We start from the raw sequence: 24,649 nt of genomic DNA, 5'->3' as shown, positions 1-24,649 counted from the left end.
GTTTGCGTAATGATCCCCCAAAACAACAATCAAAATGGATATCCATGCCAAAAATGCTATGCTTTGTGTTTGGTGGGATCATAAAGGCATTATTATTATGAGCTTTTCCCACAAAATCTGTTCATTAAGTCTGATGTGTATTGTCGTCAGCTGGATAATTTGAACAAAAAATCAAAGAATTGAGACCGGAATTTGCCAACAGGAAAGAGCTAGTGTTCCAACAAGACAATACCCGACCACATGTGTATTTGGCAACCCGAACAAAGTTACATGAACTTGGCTGGGATCTCTTACCACATCCACCATATTCTGATATTGGGCCATCCGACGAGCACTTGTTTTTGTCTCTACAGAACACATTGCAAGGGAAAACATTTGACAATTTGATGGAGTCAAAATGCATCTAGATAACGTTTTCTTTCTTCAAAACCAGTCAGATTTTATACTGATGGAATATTTAAGTTGCCTGAAAGATGGGCAAAGGTCATTAATAATTATGGCAATTACTTCATTGAATAAAATTTGTTGAAAAGTCAATCATTTATATACCTATTTGTGTATTACAAAAACGCTCAGAACTTTCTGGACACCGTAATATATATATATATATATATATATATATATATATATATATATATATATATATATATATATATATATATATATATATATATATATATATATATATATATATATATATATATATATATATATATATATATATATATATATATATATATATATATGTATATATATATACATATATATATATATATTTTATCATTTACTTGTTTCAGTCGAAAGACTGCAGCTATGCTGGGGCACCGCCTTATATATATATACGTTTTGCAAGATTCTTATATATATATATATATATATATATATATATTAATATTAATATTAATAAAGAGTATGGAGGCTTGTACCAAATAATTTTATAGTTATATACAACATATTATAATGATCAGTGTGTGTTTGTGTGTGTGTGTGTGTGTGTGTGTGTGTGTGTGTGTGTGTGTGTGTATGTGTGTGTGCGTGCGTGTTCGTGTTTATGTATGTATATATATATACATACAATGATCGAACAATCGAACAAAGTTTAAGGAGAGAAATTAATGAGAGACAGCCTAAGTTAAAAAAAAACAAAAAACTTAAGAGATGGTAAAACTCTGCAGGCCCTATTAATTTCTTTTCTTTCAACTCTTCCCTTGAAGAAGTACATCGTCCGATACGTTAGATTTCCACTCCTCCACGGTAATTTCGCGGCACTCCTATTATCCATTTATGTATAAAAATGCACGTGTGTGTGTGTGTGTGTGTGTGTGTGTTTGTGTGTATGCTTATATGTTTGTGTATGTATGTGTGTCTATGCTTATATGTATGTGTGTGTGTATCTATGCTTATATGTATGTGTGTATGTGTGTGTATGTGTGTGTGTGTGTGCGCATGCTTATATGGGTGCGTGTATGCTTGTGTGTCTTTGGACTTATTCAATTGGTTGAGGTTATACTGGGACAAATCTTGTACTATTACTGTAATACTGCGCAATTTCTCTTATTTTTGCTGAAAACTAGTGAATGTAGGAATTCCTTGTTCATACTGATAATTCTTATCTGGTAATCTATATTTTCTTATCAGGTAATCGAATCAAATCATTAAGAAATCAGACAAGCAATGTAATCAATGTTAGATCAGTAACCAAGCAACTTCACCAAAGTATTTACAAATTCATCTTAATCCTATCTCTAAGAATAAGCAACGCAAAGATTTCGTAATGTCCATGTATCTGCAAGATGATGATTTCTTTGCGGCTGTTAGCTTTATCTTTACATGTGAGGAACCACTCGTGTTTATAATCGGTATCAATTCATTCTAGTCAACAATATTCAGCAATAGACCGGTGCTGATCTCAGAACAACTAAACTTAGAATTTCTCTTTCGGTTAAGCTTATTCAGCTACTTTGACTTAAACCATAATGGGTGAACGCAAGGATTCGTATAATCTCACACCTGTTGAAGAAAAACACGACAATAACACAAAGATAGAAAATCAAGATTCTTTGGTCGATAAAGTAACATGGAGGCATTATTCATTTTTCTTTATTCACTTTTTGGAAGATGTATCGTATGCACTTAGCGAACCCGTAATGAATCAATATCTTTATGCCAAATTAGCCGAAGAGCACATTGAAAATACTACGTTCTCCATTAATTCAACTTACAGTCACGGAGGCAACTCCTTATGCTCAGTGAACAAGACATCGCCAGTTTATTTATTACAGCAGAAAATCCAGTCTGAAGCAGCAACATGGGGACTGTATTTCAGTTTGATACATGGCATTCCTCAAGCCTTTATGGTACTTCTTTTGGGAAGTTGGACCGATGTTCTTGGCCGAAAACCGGTCATTGCTTATAATATGTTAGGTTTTGCAGCAAGGTGTGCCGTCTACATAGCAGTAATGCACTGGAAATTGCCAACACGTTATCTTCTTATAGGATTTTTTCTAGAAGGGATTTCTGGAGGTTATTTCGTTAATACTCTTCTAGCGTTCGTATATACAGTAGATCTAACTGCAAAGGGACGTCTCCGGGGAACCTTTCTTGTCATTGTGGGAAACCTGTCTTATTTATTCTATGGTGTTGTTAACTTTGCTACAGGTTATTTTATTCGTGCTTTTGGATTTCTCTGGCCGACAGTTAGCTCTTTAATATTTAAAATAGTTCTCGTGCTATTATTGCTAGTTTTCGCGAAGGAAACAGTGAAAACACGGGGGAAATGGTCAGATCTGAAACTTGGTAAAAGTATGAGACGTGTTTTGAAATTTTATTTAAAAACTGACAAGTACCAAAATAAATATTCACGGGTGAAATTTATTTTGTGCATTATCTGTTTCATAACATTAAGTCAAAGTTTATATGGACTATGGAGCATTGAAACATTATACCATTTCAATTCACCGTTTTGCTTTGATTCTATTAAGCGTGGACGTTACGTCGGAATTATATCTATTGTTCAACCGATTGTCAGTACAATTGCTTTAAAGATCTTCCAGCTCTTTCTTCCGGACGATTTGATTGGGGTCACCGCAATTTTCTCGTCGATAGCCCAGAACATATTTGTAGCTTTAGCTTCTTCGGAGTGGATGCTTTATGCAGGTAACTATTCATTGCAATATCATTAATATTCTTCTCAACGGTGGCAGAAAAACAACGTAGAGTAAGAACCAAGAGCGTCGAAAATTGAAACCATAGCTCGATTTCAATTATGAATTTGAGAAAGGAATAAGGGTCATTATGATCTCAGTTACTTCTCGTAAAATAGGGGACTATTGTACTTTGTAAAACATGTAATCATTATTTTCCATTTGGATGTTTCCTTGAATTATTTCCATCAGTCTTTATGTTGTTTTCCGCCACCAACTTATGTACACTTATATATATATATGCATAACTATTATCCTATTAATTGAAGAAGTTGAATTATACCGAAACAACGCCCAAAGCTGACACAATGTCTATTAAAGAGCAGACTATTATTCACTTCACTAGATTACTATTTCCAATTTTATTTTAACGTAAGCTCATCTTAGAGATAATATTTTTCCATTTCTTTATTTTGGGTTGTAGCCCTTGCCTTTGATTATTATTTGTTTTTAGCAATGTTATCCTCACCGATCATATATTGATGAAAATGATATTGATCGACATATTAAATTAATTAGCATCTCACTTATATGTTGTTGCTCTCAATATTATAATGTTTTTCTCTTTATAATGTCCATCTTCTCAATGATGTTTACAATAACTGGTGCAGTTACGGAGTAGCACGATGGGAGTAAAGTCTCCGGACTTTAAACGCACTGAAACTATACTGATTCTGGTTTCTATGGCTGACGAGAGGATTTCCATGTTTAATTGTCCTTTTCAGTTAATCGTTTCCATGTTTCAGATTGATTTTCACTATATTCATTTCTGGAGTACACAACAGCCTATTATCGCTCATCTATAAATAATTTTTCTTTCGTGCTATGAATACATTATTTTCCTTCCCTCCTAGCTAGCTCATTCTTTTCCTTTCTCCTTTCTCTCTCTCTCTCTTATTCTCAGTCACATTTTTCTTCCCTCTATCTTTCTTTCTGCCCCTCTTATTCAACCTGCTTTCATTTCTATTTACTCTTCCTTATCCTCTTTCATTATCTTTCTTTCTATCTCTCTCTCACTTTTTCTCTATTCAACACCATTCTTACGCTCTTTTGCTGATGCTTGTTAGCCAATATCAATATTTCCCTCATCCTGTCTTTCTTACCGATAACTTCACCTAGGTCACACATTCTTAAAATTCTCTCCTCCTTCATGTTCGTTATGCGACGAAAGTCATCGTCCTCTTTTCCTTCGCACTAATTATTTTTCGGTGAGTTCGTTGCTTTCCGTGCCCAGCGGCAAAAATAAAATCTTATTTGTTCAAGTGCATTATTTGTATATGTCTGTAATTTTCCATCTTAAACCTATGCTGCGGACCTCAGTGACCTAAGCTTGTTTTTCTTTTCTTTGTAATGTTCTTCATCTCGGTGCTATTTACAATCACTGGGGCAACCAGAAGAGTAGTACCATAGGATTAAAGCTTCCCGACTTTTCTAAAAGTTATGAGGGAAAAACTCGGATCTTGTGAATTTTCCGAAAGTCCTCTCCCTACCCCACCCCCGTTATTTTGCGCGCATTTTTGTTTTCAAATTCGTTTCATACACATTTTTCACACCCGTTGCACTAATTATTTTGATCTTTCTGATTTGGCGGATACTATTTTTCATTTATGTTTTATTTAGTGTGTTTTCTACCGAAACACTTTAAAACTTCGTATACTTGTATATTTTGTCTTATAGAACAGAGAAAAAATTTTATATTCGAAGTTATTTCATGTTAAAAGTTGTCGTATTTCGGTAATTTCGACCAATCACTGACGTCTATTGAGGTGAAAACAATTACTGCTGTGGATTGTCAACAACACGTTGTGGCGGTGTAATGGGATCTTTTCGGATCCTTATGGTTTGACGGGCAACATTTGTGTTCTTAACGAAACACTTTCAGACTTGGGATACTGGTAGAATGTGTCATAAAACATCTTTTTCTCTTAGCCTTCTTAACAAAAGTTAGTTCTTAATAAGTTATTACATGTTAAAGTTGTTGTATTTCTGTAATTTCAACCAATCATTGACGTCCATTCAGCTGAATTCAGTTACTGCTCTTTTTATAAACAATAAATTTTTACCGGTGTCAAGAGTGTTATTCCCTGTTTAATTATATCATTATTCCCTAGTAAGGGTTTAGGGTTTTAGGGTTAGGGTTATGGTCATGAGTTTTAGGGTTAGGGTTAGGGTTATGAGTTAGAGGGTTAGGGTTAAGGTTATGGCAAAAATAATCATAACCCTAACCGTAATCCTAAAACTAACCCTAACTCTAAAACCCGAACCCTAACCCTAAAACCCTAAAGCTAAAACCAGTACAAACGCACGAACGATGTCATAAATAAGAGTAACACGGATAGTTGTTGTTGACAAACAACGGGACTAATTTTATTCAAGGGAAAAGATCCCGTAACACCGTTGTTTACATTCCACGCCATTAATTGTTTTCACCACAATAAACGTCAGTGATTGGTTGAAATTACCGAAATACGACAACTTTTTACATGAAATTACTTCGAATACAAATTTTTTTGTCTGTTCTATAATACAAAATATACAAGTATACGAAGTTTGAAAGTGTTTCGGTACCAAAAATACTACATAAAACATTAATGAAAAATGTTGCCCGTCAAACCATAAGGATCCGTATTTTTACATATTTTTCATTTCATACATTTTTGGGACTCATTGACTCAGATAGCTGGATGTATGATTTCATTAGGTTAATTCTATTCATAAAAATTTTAATTAAGAGTATTTCTTAAACCGTTAGCTTCACGTTTCAACAGCTTAACTGAAATTTAGCCAGGAACTGAGAGGGATATCGTGGAGCAGAGAAACTGTGGGTGATACAGATAATTTGACATTATTTTTGAATTCTGCATGCAAAAACAGAAGATACAGGTATTCGTACATAAATATATGTTAGGTATACATAATACTGAAGTACGCATAAAGTAAACACATGCAGACAAATGTATTAATATAACAAATTTAAAAAATCATAAAACATACAATCAAAGATGGTACATGTTGATTTTTATTAGACATTTCTGTTTATTTAGAAACAATGAACAAGTCAGACGCTAAACTATAAATTTCACAGGGTACGACCTTGAAGTTGACACCACTCCACTAAACGCAGAAAATTTCTGTCTCGCTATTGGCTAAAAATACCCCCTTTTTTTTTTTTCAATATTTAAACCTCTGTAACTTTTTCTTCAATTTTTTTTTCACTACAATAGCATACCTTCAAAGCAAGGAGACTGAAAGGCGACATTATTATAGCCGATTTTCAGATTTGCTTACTTCCTTTTAAAAAAGCAACAGTCTTCTAATTAGTAAATAAATAAATTGTCACTATTCCAGCCTGCATGCAACTTAATTTTAATGTGTGCAGCCTTAAACGTGGTTTTCTTAATGTATTTATTTCAATTATTACCCTTACTTGACTCTTGGCCATCTTTCGTTTACAGTATCAGAGTTGCCGACTATCTTCGTTAATTTCCGTGAGCACGTGTTATCTTGTCAACTGTAAACACTTCTGTACTTGTTCTGTTTGACGTGTCGAAGTGGAAGAGGAAGCTAATGGGTGTACGTGTGTGTGTGTGTGTTTGTGTGTGTGTGTGTGTGTGTGTGTGTGTGTGTTCTGTTTTTATAGCTTCCGCCACCAGTATATTTTTCGGTTATTTTTTCGTTTTAGAATTTTTAGTCGAATGTATAGACCCCAAAATATATTTTACTCCATGCTGGGGCACTACCTTGAATTTTTAGTTGGCTATATGGAACCAAGAATTATTTTAAAGCTTGATCAAAACCATTTCTGTAATGATAGATAGTAGACGTGTGTATATGTGTGTATGTGCTGTGTGCGCGCGTACATGTATGTATGGTATGGGTGTATGCATGTATGTACCCCTCTCATTTAAGTTCAGTGCTGCTCGTTCTGCACCTCACGCCTTCCTTATACAACAGCTTAAACAGCCGAACGATTGTCAACAGTTTTATAAGCTACTAAGCTTAAAAGCCACACTCCGTGGGCTAACTGGGCCTGCAGCTCAAAACTAATGAGAGCTAAATAGCATGACTATAATATATCTATAATGATTATATGCCCCGGTTGTGTTTGATCAGAGGTTAAGGGCGGATGAGAATTAATTCTGTAATGCAATTATTCTATTGTTCCAGTCCAAAGCTGGGATCTATTTTAAAACGGGTGCCACATTTTTCATTAATGTTTTACGTATCTATTTTGTGTTATAGAACAGAAAAATATTTTTGTATTCGAATTTATTTCATGTAAAAAATTGTCTTATTTCGATAATTTCAACCAATCACTGACAAGTATTCAGTTGTTTATATTTACTCCTTTGGCTGATTAAGCGATGTAAAGCGTATTTAATCTCCATACCTTCGTTTTATTTGCTTTTTTCATTTTAAATTTGCTTTAACCCTAACCCTAACCCTAACCCCTAACCCTAGCCCTAGGGTTAGGGTTAGGGTTAGGGTTAGGGTTAATTGTTTCAGAATCGTTTGTTTATGCAGTCGGCACTTAATGTATATCGGCTGAATGGACGTCAGTGATTGGTTGAAATTACAGAAATACGACAACTTTAACATGGAATAACTTATAGATTTCTTTTTTTTTTAAAGAAGACTAAGAGAAAAAAATGTTTTATATGACACATTCTACCAGTGTTCCAAGTTTCAAAGTGTTTCGTTAATGAAAAATGTGGCCCCCGTTTTAAAAAAGATCCCAAAGTTGAATTCCAAGTGTTGACCAATTTGTCCCAAAGTTCTTATCTCGACATAAAATTAACGAAGTGAATGTCATTTATCTCCCCTTGATCTCTGACATTATCTGATAAATGCCACTAAGATGGTGTGAATCTGCCAAGCTTTCCCTGCTAGAAATAGCAACCTAAATGCTTTTAAATCAGATTTCAATGTTGGATGTTCTAGAACCAAATGAAGGGCAGATTTTCAGTCCCAGGATCATCCTGATTCCAAAAAGGTATATGTCTATGTAGAGCAAATGTAGCTTGAGATACAGGGGTCCTAGATGTATGTATTTTCTTAAGAAATGTTTATCCATGTTGTGTGTGATGCTCTCGCTGCTCGTCCTTCGCCTCTCACTGTTACTACTACTATCTCTCTCCCTCTCTCCCTCTCGTTGCTCATTTTCGTTCTTCGACTCCTCAAGCTCGCACGTACTTCTTTGCTCCTCCAGTTCGTGCCTCAGAGCGTTCAATACATACACACTTCACGTCTGGCTGTACAGCCTTTTTGTTTGTTTATTTCACCGTTTTGTTTTCCTGTCTTTAATTTGTGTTCGTGGGAAGAACCATTTTAACGATGCGTACTGCCTTAATTCTTCGAAACGCCGAGGTTTTAATGGTGGCAGCTGATGAAGGAGATGTTTCTATGTGGCCTGCTTGTTTGTTGCACCTTGTTTACCATTTTGTCCATGTTCTTTTGCCACGTCATGTACCCAGTTATGTATCTATATGTACATGTGGATGAAGGTATATACATACATGTACATATATATGCATATACTCATATATTGTTTATATATATATATATATATATATATATATATATATATATATATATATATATATATATATATATATATATATATATATATATATATATATATATATATATATATATATATATATATATATATATATATATATATATATATATATATATATATATATATATATATATATATATATACATATATATATATATATATATATATATATATATATATATATATATATATATATATATATATATATATATATATATATATATATGTTTGTATATGGAATTAAAAAAGGAAAATACACACTTTATATAGTTTTAATATAATTTTTAACATATTGACCAGTTTCGCTTTCGCTATTCATGATATTGTGGTTTACTTATTTGAATATGTATTTTCTTAAAAAATGTTTATCCATGTTGTGTGTGATGATATTTACGAGTGAATGACTTCACAAGTAGAAAAATAAGGGGAGGTAATTGGTTATCGTTATTATTTTTATTGTTGTGGGCAAGGGAGATAACTGTTCAGCTTTCGGTAAGGGGAGAGGAATATATATATACACACAAAAAAAGTTTCGAAAAACTTGTTTAATGAGGGGATTTATGTACAGTGATGTAATCGTGAATTGAAATATGTAAAAAGATAAAAGTTTTTTCTACTTGTGAAGTCATTTACTTGTAAATATCATCACACACATCATGGACAAAAATTTCTTCTTAAGAAAATACATATTCAAATAAGTAAACCTTAATATCATGAATAGCGAAAGCGAAACCGGTCGATATAATAAAAATTATATTAAAACTATGTAAAGTGTGTGTATTTTCCTTTTTTAATTTAATTTTCCTTTTTTAATATATATATATATATATATATATATATATATATATATATATATATATATATATATATATATACGGGGTGTTTAAAAACAAATTGATATCATTTGAGATCTAAATATCACAAAAACTACATAGTCAAAACAAATGAAACTAAACAGGCTTAATGTTGAGTAACATAAAATTTATTCCTCCAAATTTGAATGAGAAATCCAAAGGTTAGTAGATTCCATGAACAATTTCACAAATGTTCAATATGCGCACTGCTTGAGACACGGCACACGTCAAGTCAGTAGTCCAGTTCCTTCCAAAGACACTGCAGCATGTCTTGGGTAACAGTCTCCAGTGCGGTAGTGATTCTCTGCTCGAGTTCCTCTAGGTTTACAGGAAGAAGTGGGACATAGACCAGGCCCTTCACATAGCCCCAGAGAAAAAAAGAATCGCAAGGTGTCAGGTCAGGTGAACGTGGCGGCCATTTCAACAGCACATTGTCTTCATCATCAGCACGCGCGATCCATCTCCCTCGCAGATTATCATTGAGATAAGCCCGGTGAGTGAGCTTCCAGTGAGGTGGAGCCCCGTCCTGTTGAAAAATGAAGTCTTCATGTTCATTTGCAATGAGCTCATCCAGTAGCAAGTTCTGAAGCATTTGCAGATAAACATTACCGGTCACATTACCCTCAAAGAAAAATGGGACATGAATATATTTCTTGGAGATGGCGCAGAACACATTGACTTTTGGTGAGTTCCTCTCATAATCAACTGTGGTATGGGGATTTTCTTCGCCCCAAAATGCAAACATTATGCATATTGACTTTGCCATTCGTATGAAATGTGACCTCATCACTGAAAACAAGACAATCCTTGAACTCGGCTTCTTCAAGTTTCTCTCGCATATCAACACCGAATTATTTGCGCGTTCACTTGTCATCTGCCGCTATGGCCTGAACGAGCTACAGCTTGTAGGGTTTCATTAGCAAGTGTTTCTTCGGAATGCGCCAAACTGCCGTTGGAGAAATCCGGGTTTTGCAGACTTGTTATTCTTATGGACTTCTTGGGGCTTCGCAAGAGCTTTTGTCGAACCTGCTCGACCGTCTCTTCCGATGTTAGTGGTCGTCCAGATCCTTTTATCCTGCACAGGCAGCCTTCCTTTTGAATTTTTTGTGACATGTCCAAATCTTCATTGCCTTTGGTGACTTTTTAGAGAACTCTCTCACAAATGCACGCTGCACAGTCTTGCTCGACTGTGTTCGAACATACTCCAACACACAAAACGCCTTTTCTCTTCTTAGTGAATGCCATTTCTATACCTGAAAAGATAAACATAAAATTTTGACCTGTTTCTACACATGCTGTTAAAATTTGAAGTCATTTAACAAGAACTGGCAGTTATCAAGATTGCGAAATGATATCAATTTTTTTGAAACACACACACACACACACACACACACACACACACACACACACACACTCTCTCTCTCTCTCTCTCTCTCTCTCTCTCTCTCTCTCTCTCTATATATATATATATATATATATATATATATATATATATATATGTATATTAGGTTTTCCGGAAAGTTCTGAGCGTTTTTAAGGTAAATCTTTTAACGCTTCATTGAACACGTCTGAAACGGAACACAGTTAAATCTTTGGAATTGCTTGAAGTAGTAGTGCATCTCTTTTTTGTTCCTGACTAAAAATAAATTTATCTTTCATTGGGGTTGCCTTTATTGACATTTGAAATGTATAATCAAAAATTTCATATTTGCGTTATAATGCTGCAAAAACTTGCAAAAACGTTTGTGATGGTGATGGTGATGGTGATGGTGCTGTAGATGAATCAACTGTTCGAAGGTGCTTTGCAAAATTTAAAGCCGGAGAGTTTAGTTTGGAAGATGACAGTTGCAATGGAAGACCTTCAAAATTGGATGAAGATGTTTTGAAGGCAAAAATCGAAGAAAACTGAAATATCACGACTAGAGAACTTGCAGAGGAGTTGGAAGTTTCTAAAGGTACGGCTCATGAACACCTAGTAAAGCTAGGATACATTTCTCGCTATAATGTATGATTCCCCCACAAACTCTCAGAAAAGAATTGTTTGGACTGGTATCCCGTTTGTGATATGCTTTTGAAACAGAATGAAAGCATGCCTGTTTTTAAACAACTTGTGACTGGAGATGAAAAATGGATTGTGTACGAAAACGTAGTGCGAAATAGATCCAGGAGTTTGCGTAATGATCCCCCAAAACAACAAACAAAATGGATATCCATGCCAAAAAAAGCTGTGCTTTGTGTTTGGTGGGATCATAAAGGCATTATTATTATGAGCTTTTCCCACAAAATCAGTTCATTAATTCTGATGTGTATTGTCGTCAGCTGGATAATTTGAACCAAAAAAATCAAAGAATTGAGACCGGAATTTGCCAACAGGAAAGAGCTAGTGTTCCAACAAGACAATACCCGACCACATGTGTATTTGGCAACCCGAACAAAGTTACATGAACTTGGCTGGGATCTCTTACCACATCCACCATATTCTGATATTGGGCCATCCGACGAGCACCTGTTTTTGTCTCTACAGAACTCATTGCAAGGGAAAACATTTGACAATTTGATGGAGTCAAAATGCATCTAGATAAAGTTTTTTCTTCAAAACCAGTCAGATTTTATACTGATGGAATATTTAAGTTGCCTGATAGATGGGCAAAGGTCATTAATAATTATGGAAATTAATTCATTGAATAGAATTTGTTGAAAAGTCAATCATTTATATACCTATTTGTGTATTACAAAAACGCTCAGAACTTTCTGGACAACGTAATATATATATATATATATATATATATATATATATATATATATATATATATATATATATATATATATGTAGTGAAACTACCTATCGCCATTAGATACAAAACTGCTATCGCCATTCTTCTCATTTAAATATAAATGAGCGTGGGCGTAGCGGAAAACATCAACCTTGTCATCACGTGACTGATCATTATTCGAATCGGCAACTTCTTCGAACCGTTCCCGCCAGAACGCAAACTGACCAATCACAGCCCTTAATAAGGTCACGTGATAGTGTTTTTCTACTACGGTCTTGGAGCCCCCTGAACGCTATAAATAGATCAACTCATACCCAGGAAATTTATCTCGGTTCAGTTTCTCTTTGAGATCTGTTCCGTGTACCACACGACAGCAGCAGCAGCAGCAGCAGCAGCAGCAGCAGCCAGCGACACATCAACAGCTTCGTCCAACGATGACCACCAACGACGCCGCCACATCAGCAACACGAGTCTACGACTACTAACCAGCATCATCGCCATGAGCAACACGATTCTACGATTACTACTAACCAGCATCCATCTCCACCAGCGTCTACACGACTTTCTATGTACACCAAACTAAACCACCGCGGCACATCTCTCTCTTCGATTCTGTTAGGTGATTCATATTCACCACGATGAATAAACAGACAAGAGAATTTCAGCCAGCGACGAACATCTGTATAACGAAGAATCTGCCCTGGCATCGAAGCTAAAACACAACTAGTGATAAGCTCTGCCAAACATACGCCTCACTTCTTTCACATACAGACTCATACTAATGTGTACTCTAAGAACTAGTATAAAGGCTCACGGTTACTGACTCTCTTTCTATCTGCTGTAATATCTCACATACACATACATGTATCACTCACATACACACTTTTCTTTGTACGACGGCCTGTCTTTGATTATGTTCTTATATGTCGCATTCACACTCTCACATACACATACATATTTAATGCTACAATAAATATTTCTGTTATTCATTTTATACGGTTGTGTTTGTTATCTTTTATCGTCTCATTACTGGCTATTTATGTTATCGTAGTATAACATATTTGTATATCATCTTTGATATATTATTTTGTGTGTTCGACCGTGCGACGCGTTTTAAATAAAAGGAGTCCTCTGTTTTTTCCATTCGTCACCATTTCTCCTTTTTGAGTTCGCATATATATATATATATATATATATATATATATATATATATATATATACGTTTTGCAAGATTCTTATATATATATATTAATATTAATATTAATAAAGAGTATGGAGGCTTGTACATTCACCAAATAATTTTATAGTTATATACAACATATTATAATGATCAGTGTGTGTGTGTGCGTGTGCGTGTTTATGTATGTATATGTATATACATACAATGATCGAACAATCGAACAAAGTTTAAGGAGAGGAATTAATGAGAGAGCCTAAGTTTAATTTCTTTCCTATTAATTTCTTTCCTATTAATTTCTTTCCTTTCAACTCTTCCCTTGAAGAAGTACATCGTCCGATACGTTAGATTTCCACTCCTCCACGATAATTTCACGGCACTCTTTTTATCCATTTATGTATAAATATACATGTGTGTGTGTGTATGCTTATATGTCTGTGTATGTATGTGTGTCTATGCTTATATGTATGTGTGTCTATGCTTATATGTATGTGTGTGTGTGTATCTCTATGCTTATATGTATGTGTGTATGTGTGCGCGCGTGCGCGTGCTTATATGGGTGCGTGTATACTTGTGTGTCTTTGGACTTATTCAATTGGTTGAGGTTATACTGGGACAAATCTTGTACTATTACTGTAATACTGCGCAATTTCTCTTATTTTTGCTGAAAACTAGTGAATGTAGGAATTCCTTGTTCATACTGATAATTCTTATCTGATAATCTATATTTTCTTATCAGATAATTGGGTCAAATCATTAAGAAATCAGACAAGCAATGTAATCAATGTTAGATCAGTAACCAAGCAACTTCACCAAAGTATTTGCAAATTCATCTTAATCCTATCTCTAAGAATAAGCAACGCAAAAATTTCGTAATGTCCATATATCTGCGAGATGATGATTTCTTTGCGGCTGTTAGCTTTATCTTTACATGTGAGGAACCACTCGTGTTTATAATCGGTATCAATTCATTCTAGTCAACAATATTCAGCAATAGACCGGTGCTGATCTCAGAACAACTAAACTTAGAATTTCTCTTTCGGTTAAGCTTATTCAGCTACTTTGACTTAAACCATAATGGGTGAACGCAAGGATTCGTATAACCTCACACCTGTTGAAGAAAAACACGACAATAACACAAAGATAGAAAATCAAGATTCTTTGGTCGATAAAGTAACATGGAGGCATTATTCATTTTTCTTTATTCACTTTTTGGAAGATATATCGTATGCACTTAGCTTACCCGTAATGAATCAATATCTTTATGCCAAATTAGCCGAAGAGCACATTGAAAATACTACGTTCTCCATTAATTCAACTTACAGTCACGGAGGCAACTCCTTATGCTCAGTGAACAAGACATCGCCAGTTTATTTATTACAGCAGAAAATCCAGTCTGAAGCAGCAACATGGGGACTGTATTTCAGTTTGATACATGGCATTCCTCAAGCCTTTATGGTACTTCTTTTGGGCAGTTGGACCGATGTTCTTGGCCGAAAACCGGTCATTGCTTATAATATGTTAGGTTTTGCAGCAAGATGTGTCGTCTACATAGCAGTAATGCACTGGAAATTGCCAACACGTTATCTTCTTATAGGATTTTTTCTAGAAGGGATTTCTGGAGGTTATTTCGTTAATACTCTTCTAGCGTCCGTATATACAGTAGATCTAACTGCAAAGGGACGTCTCCGGGGAACCTTTCTTGTCATTGTGGGAAACCTGTCTTATTTATTCTATGGTGTTGTTAACTTTGCTACAGGTTATTTTATTCGTGCTTTTGGATTTTTCTGGCCGACAGTTAGCTCTTTAATATTTAAAATAGTTCTCGTGCTATTATTGCTAGTTTTCGCGAAGGAAACAGTGAAAACACGGGGGAAATGGTCAGATCTGAAACTTGGTAAAAGTATGAGACGTGTTTTGAAATTTTATTTAAAAACTGACAAGTACCAAAATAAATATTCACGGGTGAAATTTATTTTGTGCATTATCTGTTTCATAACATTAAGTCAAAGTTTATATGGGCTATGGACCATTGAAACATTATACCATTTCAATTCACCGTTTTGCTTTGATTCTATTAAGCGTGGACGTTACGTCGGAATTATATCTATTGTTCAACCGATTGTCAGTACAATTGCTTTAAAGATCTTCCAGCTCTTTCTTCCGGATGATTTGATTGGGGTCACCGCAATTTTCACGTTGATAGCCCAGAACATATTTGTAGCTTTAGCTTCTTCGGCGTGGATGCTTTATGCAGGTAACTATTCATTGCAATATCATTAATATTCTTCTCAACGGTGGCAGAAAAACAACGTAGAGTAAGAACCAAGAGCGTCGAAAATTGAAACCATAGCCCGATTTCAATTATGAATTTGAGAAAGGAATAAGGGTCATTATGATCTCAGTTACTTCTCGTAAAATAGAGGACTGTTGTACTTTGTAAAAAATGTAATCATTATTTTCCATTTGGATGTTTCCTTGAATTATTTCCATCAGTCTTTATGTTGTTTTCCGCCACCAACTTATGTACACTTTTATATATATATGCATAACTATTATCCTATTAATTGAAGAAGTTGAATTATACCGAAACAACGCCCAAAGCTGACACAATGTCTATTAAAGAGCAGACTATTATTCACTTCACTAGATTACTATTTCCAATTTTAATTTAACGTAAGCTCATCTTAGAGATAATATTTTTCCATTTCTTTATTTTGGGTTGTAGCCCTTGCCTTTGATTATTATTTGTTTTTAGCAATGTTATCCTCACCGATCATATATTGATGAAAATGATATTGATCGACATATTAAATTAATTAGCATCTCACTTATATGTTGTTGCTCTCAATATTATAATTTTTTTCTCTTTATAATGTCCATCTTCTCAATGATGTTTACAATAACTGGTGCAGTTACGGAGTAGCACGATGGGAGTAAAGTTTCCGGACTTTAAACGCACTGAAACTATACTGATTCTGGTTTCTATGGCTGACGAGAGGATTTCCATGTTTAATTGTCCTTTTCAGTTAATCGTTTCCATGTTTCAGATTGATTTTCACTATATTCATTTCTGGAGTACACAACAGCCTATTATCGCTCATCTATAAATAATTTTTCTTTCTTGCTATGAATACATTATTTTCCTTCCCTCCTAGCTAGCTCATTCTTTTCCTTTCTCCTTTCTCTCTCTCTCTCTTATTCTCAGTCACATTTTTCTTCCCTCTATCTTTCTTTCTGCCCCTCTTATTCAACATGCTTTCATTTCTATTTACTCTTCCTTATCCTCTTTCATTATCTTTCTTTCTATCTCTCTCTCACTTTTTCTCTATTCAACACCATTCTTACGCTCTTTTGCTGATGCTTGTTAGCCAATATCAATATTTCCCTCATCCTGTCTTTCTTACCGATAACTTCACCTAGGTCACACATTCTTAAAATCCTCTCCTTCCTTCATGTTCGTTATACGACGAAAGTCATCGTCCTCTTTTCCTTCGCACTAATTATTTTTCGGTGAGTTCGTTGCTTTCCGTGCCCAGCAGCAAAAATAAAATCTTATTTGTTCAAGTGCATTATTTGTATATGTCTGTAATTTTCCATCTTAAACCTATGCTGTGGACCTCAGTGACCTAAGCTTGTTTTTCTTTTCTTTGTAATGTTCTTCATATCGGTGCTATTTACAATCACTGGGGCAACCAGAAGAGTGGTACCATAGGATTAAAGTTTCCCGACTTTTCTAAAAGTTATGAGGGAAAAACTCGGATCTTGTGAATTTTCCGAAAGTCCTCTCCCTACCCCACCCCCGTTACTTTGCGCGCATTTTTGTTTTCAAATTCGTTTCATACACATTTTTCACACCCGTTGCACTATTTTTTTGGATCTTTCTGATTTGGCGGATACCATTTTTCATTTATGTTTTATTTAGTGTGTTTTCTACCGAAACACTTTAAAACTTCGTATACTTGTATATTTTGTCTTATAGAACAGAGAAAAAATTTTATATTCGAAGTTATTTCATGTTAAAAGTTGTCGTATTTCGGTAATTTCAACCAATCACTGACGTCTATTGAGGTGAAAACAATTACTGCTGTGGATTGTCAACAACACGTTGTGGCGGTGTAATGGGATCTTTTCCCTTGAATAAAATTAGTGCCGTTGTTTGTCAACAACAACTATCGGAGGTACTGTTATTTATGACATCGTTCGTACTGGTTTTAGATTTAGGGTTTTGGGGTTCGGTTTGGGTTAGGGTCATGAGTATTTTTGCGAAATTTCGTGAAAAATTTGTGGCGGTGTATTGAACAGATTTTCACCAAATTTGGCAAAAAAAATTCATAACCCTAACCCTAACTCGAAAAAATGGTGTCCGCTGACAATCCACAGCAGTAATTGTTTTCACCTCAATAGACGTCAGTGATTGGTTGAAATTACCGAAATACGACAACTTTAACACGAAATAACTTTAAAAATATAAACTTTTCTCAACAACACTAAGAGTAAAAGATGTTTTATATGATACATTCTACCAGTGTCCCAAGTTTGAAAGTTCCATTTTTTTTTTCGTTCCCGGGAAATATTGCAAACATTAACCAAAATTACATCTAATTAACCGTTTGTAGCTGTTCTCGTAAATAGCTAAAAACTTTTTCCCAGCCCGAAGCATTCTTGGTTTATTATTCTTGTCGAGATGGTCAATCTTCTCTCATGCATTCTTATTGTAATTCGGTTTTGTATCTATTAGCAAGTGATTTAATGTTCATTTTTTCGGATCTAGTCTTTCTCATTCGCAAAATGACCCCTCTTTAATTTTGCTCAGATTGCATTCAATTTTAGTGTATCGATGCAACTCTTTATTTTGATTACGATCAACCAATTACTTTATCTCGTAAATTAAAGAATCTGATGTTTGGGAAATTTGAGCAATTTTAGCCGATAAACAGGCAGTCGCATTCGCAGCTTGTTACCATGGCAACCGCACGCTGTGTTGTGGTTCAGTTTGTGCTGCTGTTGTCTATGTTGATTTCACCTGCATGTTTTGTTTTAATTTTTCTGTGTGTTATTACATATTTTTTCTGTGCTTCTGTGTATTGGTATTTTTCTGTGTGTTAGTATTTTTACATAGTTTTCATTTCATACATTTTTGGGACTCATTGACTCAGATAGCTGGATGTATGATTTCATTAGGTTAATTCTATTCATAAATATTTTAATTAAGAGTATTTCTTAAACTGTTAGCTTCACATTTCAACAGTTTAACTGAAATTTAGCCCATGCAACAGGAACTGAGAGGGATATCGTGGAACAGAGAAACTGTGGGTGATACAGATAATTTGACATTATTTTTGAATTCTGCATGCAAAAACAGAAGATACAGGTATTCGTACATAAATATATGTTAGGTATACATAATACTGAAGTACGCATAAAGTAAACACATGCAGACAAATGTATTAATATAACAAATTTAAAAAAATCATAAAACATACAATCAAAGATGTAACATGTTGATTTTATTAGATATTTCTGTTTATTTAGAAACAATGAACAAGTCAGACGCTAAACTATAAATTCCACAGGGTACGACCTTGAAGTTGACACCACTCCGCTAAACGCAGAAAATTTCTGTCTCGCTTATTGGCTAAAAATACCCCCTTTTTTTTTTTTTTTTTTTCGATATTTAAACCTCTGTAACTTTTTCTTCAATTTTTTTTTCACTACAATAGCATACCTTCAAAGCAAGGAGACTGAAAGGCTACATTATTATAGCCGATTTTCAGATTTGCTTACTTCCTTTTAAAAAAGCAACAGTCTTCTAATTAGTAAATAAATAAATTGTCACTATTTCAGCCTGCATGCAACTTAATTTTAATGTGGGCAGCCTTAAACGTGGTTTTCTTAATGTATTTATTTCAATTATTACCCTTACTTGACTCTTGGCCATCTTTCGTTTACAGTATCAGAGTTGCCGACTATCTTCGTTAATTTCCGTGAGCACGTGTTATCTTGTCAACTGTAAACACTTCTGTACTTGTTCTGTTTGACGTGTCGAAGTGGAAGAGGAAGCTAATGGGTGTACGTGTGTGTGTGTGTGTTTGTGTGTGTGTGTGTGTGTGCGTGTGTGTTCTATTTTTATAGCTTCCTCCACCAGTATATTTTTCGGTTATTTTTTCGTTTAAGAATTTTTAGTCGAATGTATAGACCCCAAAATATATTTTACCCCATGCTGGGGCACTACCTTGAATTTTTAGATGGCTATATGGAACCCAGAATTTTTTTTTAAGCTTGATCAAAACCATTTCTGTAATAATAGATAGTAGACGTGTGTTTATGTGTGTATGCACGCGTACATGTATGTATGTATGTATGATATGGGTGTATGCATGTATGTACCCCTCTCATTTAAGTTCAGTGTTGCTCGTTCGGATCAAGTTCAAAAGGGGGGCACCAGTATTTTCTTAACGAAACACTTTGAAACTTGGGACACTGGTAGAATGTGTCATATAAAACATCTTTTTCTCTTAGTCTTCTTGTCAAAAAAAACGTACATCGCAAGTTATTCCATGTTAAAGTTGTCGTATTTCTGTAATTTCAACCAATCACTGACGTCTATTCAGCTGAATAGAGTTACTGCTAACCGGTCATAAAAATGTTATTCACTGTGACATATTTCATCCGGTTTAATCGTAATTTATTCGCATATATTGTTTATATAATAAATTACGCTGTGCGTATCTATGTGTGTAACAATTTTAGAGTTCGGATTCTAGAGTTAGGGTTAGTTTTAGGGTTAGGGTTAGGGTTGAAATGTCAGAACTAACGGGGATTAATACGATATACACCGTTACAGCGCTAACTGTTTTCAACTGAATAGACGTCAGTGATTAGTAGAAATTATTGAAATAAGACAATTTTTTACATGAAATAAATTCGAATACAAAAATTTTTTTCTGTTCTATAACACAAAATAGATAAGTATACGAAGTTTGAAAGTCTTTCGGTACCAAAAATACTACATAAAACATAAATGAAAACTGGTGCCCACGTTTTGAACAAGATCCGCTCGTTCTGCACCCCACACCTTCCTTAGACAACAGCTTAAACAGCTGAACGATTTCAACAGTTTTATAAGCTACTAAGCTTAAAAGCCACACTCCGTGGGCTAACTGGGCCTGCAGCTAAAAACTAATGAGAGCTAAATAGCATGACTATAATATATCTATAATGATTATATGCCCCGGTTGTGTTTGATCAGAGGTTAAGGGCGGATGAGAATTGATTCTGTAATGCAATCATTCTATTGTTCCAGTCCCAAGTTGAATTCCAAGTGTTGACCAATTTGTCCCAAAGTTCTTATCTCGACGTAAAATTAACGAAGTGAATGTCATTTATCTCCTCCTTGATCTCTGACATTATCTGATGAATGCCACTAAGATGGTGTGAATCTGCCAAGCTTTACCTGCTAGAAATAGCAACCTAAATGCTTTTAAATCAGATTTCAATGCTGGATGTTCTAGAACCAAATGAAGGGCAGATTTTCAGTCCCAGGATCATCCTGATTCCAAAAAGGTATATGTCTATGTAGAGCAAATGTAGCTTGAGATACAGGGGTCCCAGATGGACAGACAGAATTTCCCTTTCATTATTACAGATAGGACACACACACACACACACACACACACACACACACACACACACACAATTACAAGTATGTTAAATAACCTGACAGTGAACTATCTCTTCGAGTCTGTGGCATTTGAGACATTTGAAGGGACTGGGCTACTGACCACGAAGTTCTTGTCATCATTGGCAGCTCGCCTCACTGAGGTGTCAAGTGATACCCATGAAGGCGCTTGGCTTTTCCAACGCCTTAGCTATGCCATCCCCTGTAGTAATGTTGCGAGTGTGTTGGCTTGCTTCACTAGATTCCAATGAACCTTGTAGTGTGTAACCAATTGAAGCACTTGGTGCTGCATTGATGTTTTTTTCCCTCTATTATCTCCCTCCACTTTCTCTTTTTTATTCCACTCTTTTTCTCTTTGCTTTGTCTTTCTTTTGTAAAAACTTATATTACAGAAGAATCATGACTATTGTCTAAGATTTATATTCTAATGTGGTTTTGTATTATTTATATATCATATTACATATTACATGTTATAAAATTATATACATTTTTAACTTCATGCTTTCGATAAATATATACATTTATACATATAAACAGTAAGAACATAGATTCTTGATTTTTAAAATTATCTCTGTCTCTAAAGGAGAGTCATAATTACTAAATGGCAATTCTGGACAGCTCATGAGGAAATAATTTCAGGAGTAAAGGATTCTTCAAAACTGAAATGTCATTATCAATTGGACAAGCTTATTGTCTGGAGATAAGAACACTGTCGTGGACATGTGTTTCTGGCTCAATAGTCGTCATCAGCACAGCAACTGTCTGACTTTATTTCCAGTTGCCAAAAGACTTAGCCTTATACAAAGAGTAGAAAACATACATGCCCGCACATACGCATATGCATGCACGTGCGCACGCACACACACACACACACACACATGTACACCCACACACACGCGTACATACATATGCATGTATTTATGCATATATAGGGTACCATTAGAAAGAATAGTAAACAAAAGGTTCAATTATTTTTCTCAAATTTCAGCCGGATTAATTGGTGCTCCTGGATTGCTGTCTTTTGCGATGATACGGACAATCGTTTCACAACTTTCAGATGCTACAGAACAAGGTAAACAGTGATAATTATTTCCATTAGAAAAGAAAATGGCCAAAGAAGCCTTTCAACAGCTTTCTTTGTAATGGTGATGGATACCAGATTCAGTAAAGCACTAAACAAAATGGCTTCTGAATTTAGTGATGTCCCTTTAACTTTTGAGACCAAATCTTGAAGGGGTTTAGATTATATATGATATTGGTCTATAGGTGACTGGGAATATGATTTATAGGTGAGTGATAGTGAATAACAAAACCTATTAGATTGTTGAAACACCACTGAAAAACAAGAAGTTGTTAAGTACTAGGAGCAACTATACAACCTCTGAATTTAGGGCTTTTTGCCTATGTTAGAAACGAGTGTGTATCTTTAGAGTGGAACAAACCATAGAACACTTAGCAAGATAAGTCATGGTATTTAGCTATCTCTTGTATGTTCTGAGTACAAATTCTGTAGTGGTTGACCTAGTTTTCTGCCTGAGTGTGAGCAATGAAAATAATCAAAGAATACCAGAAATATGGATCGATTTCCTCTACAATTCTCAGTCACTACTAATTGTAATTATTTGTAATGTCTTAACCATATATTTTTGGCTTACCTTATAGCCAAGAGATTATATATGATATTGATCTATAGGTGGATGTGAATGTGACTTGTAAGTGAGTGATAGTGAATAATAAAACCTACTAGATTGTTGGAGCACCACTGAAATTTTCACCAAGTCAGTCTAGAACCGACCACTGTACTCCCCAATATAAATATTAGTAGCATTCTAACTCAGCAATACAAACTAATACTCTAGTCCAGAGGTTCCCAACCTTTTTACAGTGGTTCCCAATCCATTTATTTAAATGAGTTTTCCCATGGACCCCTCTTAATATGCGTATTCCTATGTGTGTGTGGATATATATATATATATATATATATATATATATATATATATATATATATATATATATATATATACACATATACTTTATTAAAAGCAGCAGAAATATAACAAAAAACTGTTACTCAGAGTTTCACAATCCTGTTCATCGGAAAACTGGCCGATGAACGGGAATGTGAAACTCTGAGTAACACCTTTTTTGTTATATTTCTGCTGCTTTTAATAAAACATATTACTCTACCTCTGGTATTTGAATACTCTATTTTCCACTTTGTTTCACATTTATGTGCTTACTCCGGTATATATATATATATATATATATATATATATATATGAAATTTTGATTTTAGTTCACAGACCCGTTGTGTACTACCTTTGTGGACCACCAGGGGTCCGTGGACCCCAGGTTGGGAACCACTGCTCTAATCAATTAAAACCCCATTGCTAATTGTTGCTAGCTGTAAACATTACTTCTTCATGGCACTTATATGCTCAACTCCCTGCTGCACATGTTCGATGTTGTTAACTTCAGGTAGCCCTAATAGATCAAAATTATGACCAAAGAATTCAAATCTATTTTTCATTTTATTTTTATTTTTTTTTGCGGAGTTGGATTCTATGGACTACGTTATCCAATGTCTCGAGAAGGCAGCGATCTAGCAGAATCGTTAGCATACAGGACAAAATGCTTGGTGGCATTTCATCCGTCTTTACATTTTGAGTTCAAGTTCCACTGAGGACGACTTTGCCTTTCATCCTTTCAGGGTCAATAAAATAAGTACCGGTTAAGTACTGGGGAATCAATGTAATCGACTTTCCCCTCTCCCCAAAATTGCTGGCTTTGTGCCAAAATTTGAAATCACTATAGATTGTCTTACACACAATTGTGATTTATTAAACAAGGTAAGCAATAGATTTTCTGCTTTATTTTATTTATTGTATAAGCTTCTTAACTCTAAAACAATTCAAAACTTTCCATGGCCATCAATTACAACAATTATTGGTCAATAATTATTTATTTATTTTTATTTAATACCCAGAGCACCACCAAATGAAACAACACTAAGAACCACTGGATTTAGGAGTAAAAAAACGAGTTACTTCTTACTTTTATTATTTACTAGACTACCATAACACATTGGGTCACCGGGAAAGTCTAAGTTTCCCAGTAACGGAGTTTTGTTTCGTGCTTTTTTTTTTTAACCTTTCCCAAGTTATTTTGCATGCTTTCAATGAATGTGGCATTGAAATCACACGTAAAAGGTTCCTTTCCTCAGAAAAAGAAAGATTTGCCTGCTATTTCTTGCACGCACTGCTACCACGTAACAGGTATTTTGGGTCTTTTATCACAAATAGCTGTTACGTGGTAGCAGGGCGTGCTAGAAATAGCAGCCAAATCTTTGGAGGTGAGATATGTTGAATGCACTAAAAAA

The 24,649-nt window shown here is 34.8% G+C and overlaps 2 protein-coding genes across 4 annotated transcripts in view; both read left to right on the top strand.

Annotated features, from left to right (window-relative positions):
• Positions 1–24,649, top strand: part of LOC106881588 (lysosomal proton-coupled steroid conjugate and bile acid symporter SLC46A3) — a 55,922-nt gene that overhangs the window by 25,299 nt on the left and 5,974 nt on the right. For 2 of the 3 annotated variants that reach the window (XM_052971753.2, XM_052971755.2), the window contains exon 2: positions 22,259–22,342. In XM_052971753.2, the coding sequence (XP_052827713.1) occupies positions 22,259–22,342 (84 nt within the window). Of the gene's footprint in view, positions 1–14,456; positions 15,847–22,258; positions 22,343–24,649 lie in introns of those variants that run through there. The other variant, XM_089359879.1, reaches the window with a different exon arrangement.
• LOC106875162 (proton-coupled folate transporter) lies at positions 1,848–3,317 on the top strand. Its single transcript, XM_014923192.3, has one exon. It carries the CDS (start codon positions 1,977–1,979, stop codon positions 3,180–3,182), a length of 1,206 nt encoding a protein of 401 aa, XP_014778678.2. The 5' UTR covers positions 1,848–1,976; the 3' UTR covers positions 3,183–3,317.

The sequence above is a fragment of the Octopus bimaculoides genome, chromosome 11, assembly GCF_046866305.1.
Source record: "Octopus bimaculoides isolate indiv1 chromosome 11, ASM4686630v1, whole genome shotgun sequence".
Taxonomy (NCBI): Eukaryota; Metazoa; Mollusca; class Cephalopoda; order Octopoda; family Octopodidae; genus Octopus; species Octopus bimaculoides.
Note: the sequence above shows the minus strand (reverse complement) of the source record. Positions and strands in the feature narration are given on the sequence as shown.

Bases quoted from the DNA above. Each gene is read 5' to 3' on its own strand.
- LOC106875162 (XM_014923192.3), top strand. From the start codon at position 1,977: ATGGGTGAACGCAAGGATTCGTATAATCTCACACCTGTTGAAGAAAAA.